The sequence below is a fragment of the Neltuma alba genome, unplaced genomic scaffold (assembly GCF_004799145.2).
Source record: "Neltuma alba isolate B1F8T4 unplaced genomic scaffold, ASM479914v2 tig00003186_pilon, whole genome shotgun sequence".
NCBI classification, from domain to species: domain Eukaryota; kingdom Viridiplantae; phylum Streptophyta; class Magnoliopsida; order Fabales; family Fabaceae; genus Neltuma; species Neltuma alba.
Window position 1 is genome coordinate 981356 of NW_021633177.1, and position 6787 is coordinate 988142.

A 6787-nucleotide genomic window follows, 5' to 3' on the forward strand; every position below is an offset into this window, starting at 1 on the left:
AGGACGACAAGTCGACAACAGAAACTCGTGGCAGCATGGGAAAGCGGAATACCCCTTGGAGCGTTTTAGTTTTTTTGGGTTTTTTCCCGCAATAAAATATGCTCGTTGTCAGAATTCGTTTCTCTCTGTTTTTTTTTTTTTTGACACCAGTCAGAATCCCTTTCTATTATATTTTTCTGGGGACATTATTTTTTAAGAAAAATGATAAAAAAATAATTTCAAAATTCTCAAATAGTTATTTTAATCAGTAAAATTTCAGCTTAGATATAAGTGGCCAAATTTAGATTTGTAAATTTATTAAAATGATTATTGTTCTTTATTTTGAAAAAAAAAAGTCATACACACTCCCCCGCCAGCCGATCACTGGAACTCCAGTGTTGATAAATGTTGTCAAAGTTCAGGTAGGCCGTCATTATCAGAGCTCTAGTGGGTGACCGACAACTGGTTGTTGAAGCTCTGGCAGCTGACATCTTTTTTTTTTTTTATAGATTTTTTTTCAAATTTAGTAATACAAATAACATATTCTTTAATACTATTAACAAGTTCGGTATAGTAGTTAACAACAAATTCAGAAAATTCAAAATGTGACATTTTTATAATTTTAGTAACGCATTTAACAAATTTCGTAATACTATTAACAAATTCGATATAGCAATTAATAACAAGTTTTTTAGAAAATTCAAAAAATAATATTTTTACAATTTGAGTAACACGATTAACAAGTCATGTAATAACATTAACAATTCTCATAGTACTATTAACGACTCTAATAACAAGTCATATAGTGATAGTAATAACTTTTTTAACATTATGAGAGTTGTTAATGTCGTTATATAACTTGTTAACCAAATTACTAAAGTTGGAAAAATGTTACTTTTTGAATTTCTGAAAAACCTGTTGTTAATTGCTATAAAAAAAATGTTAATAACATTAAGAACTCATCAATCGTATTACTGGATTTGAAAAAATCTCAAAAAAAAAAAGTTTCTTATCATCAAAACTCCAGTGACTGGTTTTCAAAACTCTGGTGACTAGCGGTCTATCTGACTCTACTAGCCAGTCGATGAGGGTGTTTGGTTTTTTTTTTTTTCCAAATAAAGGACGATGTGATCATTTTAACAAATTTACAAATTTCAATTTTGTCACCTACTCCCAAATTGGAATTTTGCTTATTTAAGTGACCATTTGGGATTTTATTATTTAACTATCCTTTTTTTTGTCTTTTTTCCTTTTTTTTAAAGCATAATTGTATTGGATTACAGGATAAAATAAGCCCAAAGTTTTTAAACTACTGGGCTGGGCCTTCACGTTAAAAGAAAGCCAATCAGGCTGATTGGGCTACCCAGGGTCTGTACCTGTAACCAATAACCTGTCCAAAGGTATGACGGTAATTCCATATGCCACCTAAGGTATTACTACCTCCGGTCTTTAATATAAGACCCCATTTAGTTTTTATTTTGGTTCTAAATATAAGATCTCAATCCACTTTATCTCTCATATTTATATATTTTTTTTAAAGTAACCCTTCTAATAATGATAGTTTTAGTCAATACACTTGATTAGCAAGGATATTTTAGGAAAGACAACACCTATTTAGGACAAATAACTAACTCAACTTACTTCCTTAATCTTTTCAAATTAGTCAATTGGCTCTTATAATTAGGACCGGAGGTAGTACCTTCTATTCTTGATATAACAGCTTGTTTGATATTCAATTTTATTATAAATATAAAACTTCAATCCACTTTGTCTTTCTTTTTTTTTCTTCCATAGTAGTTCTTATAGTGGTTGTATATGTTAAAGGTTCTCTCAAATGGCAATTCTAGCTAATATATATGATTAGAAAATGGTATTTTATTGAATACAATACTTATCTATTATAAGTAATTAACTTAACTAATTTTTTTAAATTAGTTAACTAAGTCTTATATTAAAAACTAAAAGTTTTTTTCCTTTGACCGGGGGCCAGCTAATTTATAAAAGCGAGAATCACAATTAAATCCCAATTAAAAAATAATTACTCAAAAATTCTTATAATAACCTAAGTAGCCTATAATGATATTGACAAGTTTCATAGTAGAGAATTACAATATTTGAGACCTATTTTATTTTATTTTTTTCCTTTTTTTAGACTTCATTATAATTTTCTTTTTATAAAATCTTCACCCATATCAGGAGACATTACACAACATAAAAAATAAAAATAAAAAATTGCCTGCACAATGTAAAATTTGCACTGAGGAGTCATCAACATTTTGACTCACGCATCAAATTACGTGCATTGTGCTGATTTTTTTTTTTTTTTTTGCCATAGCATGATACCATATGTAGTTACTCGTAATTCTACTTTGTACGCGTTTGATCATGTGACTGAAAGTGGATCGAGAAAATAAAAGGTAAAAAGAAACATCATTTTGGAAAGGGGAAAAAAAAAAAACCGTAGATATCAAATAAGCTTTGTCATGTGTCCTGTACGATTATTCCGGGGCAAGTAGCCAAGCCCTCGGTTCGAGGTAAATAATGATCACGATATCATTGTATTGCCATGCATGCCAGATCCTTCTCTTGTCTTGCTATATAATTTAATTTAAAAAAAAATTAGAATAAATTTCTCGTTAAACATTTAATTAATAAATAAGGCTTAAAGACTTTGTGTAACTTAATTTTTATTATGTGCAGTTTAACTTTTTTTTTTGTGTGCAATTTCTCTTTTCTTATGTGTAATAATCTTTCATTATGTGATGTGCAGCTTAACTTCCCTCTATACAAATAAAATTCTCTCATGTGCAAGTCATCTCTCTTATATACAAATCAATCTCCTGTATCCAAATGGTTTTATGCCAATCATCTTTCTTTTGTGCAACTTATTTTCTTTTGTGTGTAACCAATCTTCCTTTATGTAATCAGTCATCTTAAGAAACATTTGCTAATTAAATTTATAACGAAAAATTCATCCCTAATTTTCTTTTTAATTTAATTTAGTAAATATTATTTTTATTCTAAATATAAGATTTAGTCCATACTAGATCTTATATTATTTATTTCTGATGCTAATTATAAGATCTTATTTATAAATTATAAATAAGATATAATAATTAGCACCAGAGGTCGTAAAAGCTAGTAAAATACCGATGTTACTCTTTTATGTATGAATGGAATTTACGAGATAATTAGTCACGTGGCCATATTTGAATGAGTATTCCTATTTCCCGTCCGCCCCCCTCATGGATACGGTCCGAAAATTCGTTGATTTGTTAAAAGAACGACCGGTTCGAGTCTTAATCGGGTAGCTTCAAGTGAGTTCCTTTTGTTTCTAGAGAACCTGCGCGGGCCTCCAGATATTCAGCACTTAATAAAAAGTAAAACTATACCGGCATCATCAGCTATGATGTTCTAGAAACAACCCGATTAACCGACCAATTACATATTTCTAACTTGCTTGAAAACAACACATTTATCTTCGCGATTAAAGGGAATTTTCTCCCCCCAATTGTGCCAACCACACACCTGTCCAATATTCTGCCCTTCCATATTTTTAATGGCCCTATAAAATTATTATTTCATATAATTATTTGGAGTTGTTTGATATAAATATTTTTATATAAGTTGAGATAAAACTGTTACTTACAACTTTTGAAAACTTCAATATTCCAAACAAGTCATACGCCATGAAAATAATCGGAGCAATACATAAGCCATTATAACCACATAATTGTCTGATACAAAAAATTCCAGCCAACAAATATCAATCTAAGTACTCTTCCGGTTCTAAATATAAGACTATTGTACAGTATGTATAAGAGTCTTATATTTACTGTACAAGGATTTTATATTTAAGACCGGAGGAGTAATTAATAAGAATTTTGTTCATACTATAGAAATAAACATTGAGAATTAATACTAGTCTTATATATGAGACATATTTAATATTTCACATATTCATTAATTTCATTTTAAATTAACCTTATCGATAGTAATTAATTTTCTCAATAATAATTAAATAGGAAAAGGAGAGAGAAAATTAAAAAAACTAATTATAGTGTTTTTAAAAAAGACATATCATACTGGTTTAATTAATATTTTTAATCTATTCAAATTAGTTATTTAAGTCTTATAATAATATCAGAAGAGTATTATTGTAGAGTTGTAGAGCTGATCGAGAATCCATAATTCATAAAGACTTCTGCAAAAACTTAAGTTCATAACAATGCACTGGCCTCGCTGAACTCTTGAAAACCAGAACTCACTTATAAACGGTCATTGGATCTGCAGTGACACAAAAGAAGAACAGAAAGCAGGAGGCACGCCTCTTGTCCTACACGATTCATCCGTTATGTTGTTCCTTTTCCAGTGCCAAGTGCCGCGTTCCATGCACAATCCCCACATCTTCATATGTTATGTTACACGACTTGTCACATATCTTTTTCTTAAACATAATAATAATAGTATTATTATTAAACTTGTTTAATCTCATATCTATTAATAAGAATATTATTATTATCACTGTTTGTCAACGCCTAATCATTTGATTCTTTATCTTTACCTACTACTACAGAAACACCACAAAAATTATTCCAAGCAGAGACAGCATCAGTGAACACGCCATCACCCTTCAGTTTGCTTAGCTAATACCGCACACCAACAACACCCGACTGTTGCACCGGATCCGGATGGGACGTTTGCCCCTTCACGTGTTTTTGGCCTTTTTGTTTCTGTGATGGCCGGTTGCTCCTCCCAAATCCGCCTCTTCTCAATGGTCTACTCCTCTTATCTCTTTTGATATTAATCTTATTCTTGTTCTTCTTTTTCTTTTTTTTTGGGGGGGGGGGATAACGTGTCTTGTTCCTCTTAAAAGTACTGGATCGCTGGCACACACATCAAACTCAGGTCAAACTTTTATTCCACAGTAAAGATTAATAACTTAGTAGTGTAAAAATTTTCGTACAGGTAATAGACTGCGAGTTCAATCCCATCTAAAAGTTATCCATCAGTATTTGATCCTCTTGACAAAAAGAATTGAAATCAGAGAAGTTAATTTATAATTGGTTAAATGGTTGTATGATGTCATATGGACTTCCCAGTTATCCGCCCTTTCTTTTGGCATTGTTATCATTTTTGCTTCAATTTTAGCTTTAGCTTTATATATGGGCCGCAACAACCTCCCCCCCCCCCTGACGAAACATAATTACCCGCATTTTCTTGGCACGTGTTCAAGAAAAAAAAAACGGGTAGAAGATAAATATGTGGAGAAAATAACAGAGTTGAATTTATTAAGGGTAAGGAATTGAAGTAACACGATTTGAGTAGTACACAACGCAAGCTGTGAACAATGCTTATCATTACTTTTATCCGTCAGCACTAAATGTAGATCTACATTTTCTGATATATATTCATGAGGACAGCTCCGACCAGCTAAATTGCTTCTTTCTTTCCCTTCCCTGTGATCACACCGCCACCCCAACAACCACCACTTGCCGTCCGATTCCCATTTTCCCGGATTTGCCCTTCCCACATCATCCAAATATTCCCGACTTGTCCCTACCTTCATTTCCTCTTCTGCCCCAGTCCCATGCCGATATTCCGAATTTGTCCCTTCCTCGTCCCCACCCCCACTTCCGCCATCCCCTGTTTCCACTGCTGTATATTCTGCGTCTGATGTCGATCCTCTCACCGCCACCCAATCTTCTGTTTCCCAATCTGCCCTCACTGTTGTGGCTAATTTGCGGATTCTTTCCTTAGCTGAAGCTTCAGCATTGTGATCGAATATTATTTCCTCTTCTTCATCTTCTTCGGTGAATTCTAAGTTGTTCCAGTCAAGAATGCACCGAGGAGACGACTCGACTGGCTTATTGGGGGACGCAGATGACAAAAATGGGTGCTGCAGCAGCTGATCGCAGCTCCACCGCTGTTTAGGTTCCCTCCTCAGGCACTTCTTGAGGAAATCCCGCCCGAGCTCTGACAATTGACCCGGCAATTCGGGCAAGTCATCGGAGTATCCGATTCGACTAAGGGTGTCGCCGCCGTGATCTTCCCACCCCGGCTTCCCGTTGACCATTTCGATCACCGTGCATCCCAAGGACCACACGTCGGATTCTGGCCCCTGATACTCCCGTCGGATCACCTCCGGAGCCATCCAAAGCGGGCTTCCCCGTGGTAGAACCGCAGACGAGCACACTTCACCTGAAAACTCGACCGCTGAACCGAAATCGGCGAGCTTCGCGACGCAGCCTTTAGGCCCCAACAGAACGTTCCTCCCCTTGACGTCGCAGTGCACGACGCCCTTGGAGTGGACGTTCCTCAGCGCGTTCACCAGGCACCATGTATAGTACCTCACCAACTCCTCATCCACGTCAGCATTCCGAGACGCCAGGTCAGCGAGGGTGCCACCCGGCATATACTCCATGTGCAAATTCCGACACGATGTCGTGAAGTCATCCCCGAGAAACTCCACCACGTAAGGCGACGGCGAAACCCGCCGGAGAATCCGAATCTCATTCTCCAAAGCCTTCGCCTGAGCCGAAAGAGCCATGTTGAGATCGACCGATTTCACCGCAAAGACCCGACCGTCCCATCTGTCAATCCCAACACTGACGGTGCCAAACGCTCCCTTACCGATACAATTCCCTCTCACCCAAGAAGTCATCGCAGAAACTGAGCTCAACTTCGCGTACTCAAATTGGTGTGTGCTATGTTTTCTTGAGGGACCAACTGGCAAACAAGGTGTATATATACACATAAACACAAGAGCGTGTTGGGTCGTACACTCGGTGTTAGACTTGTGCTTTTT

The 6787-nt window shown here is 35.5% G+C and overlaps 1 protein-coding gene across 1 annotated transcript; it reads right to left on the reverse strand.

Moving 5' to 3' along the window:
- Positions 1 to 5185: 5185 nt before the first annotated feature.
- LOC114740598 (mitogen-activated protein kinase kinase kinase 18-like) lies at positions 5186 to 6787 on the reverse strand. Its single transcript, XM_028928768.1, has one exon. The coding sequence runs from the start codon at positions 6734 to 6736 to the stop codon at positions 5186 to 5188; it is 1551 nt and encodes a 516-aa protein (XP_028784601.1). The 5' UTR covers positions 6737 to 6787.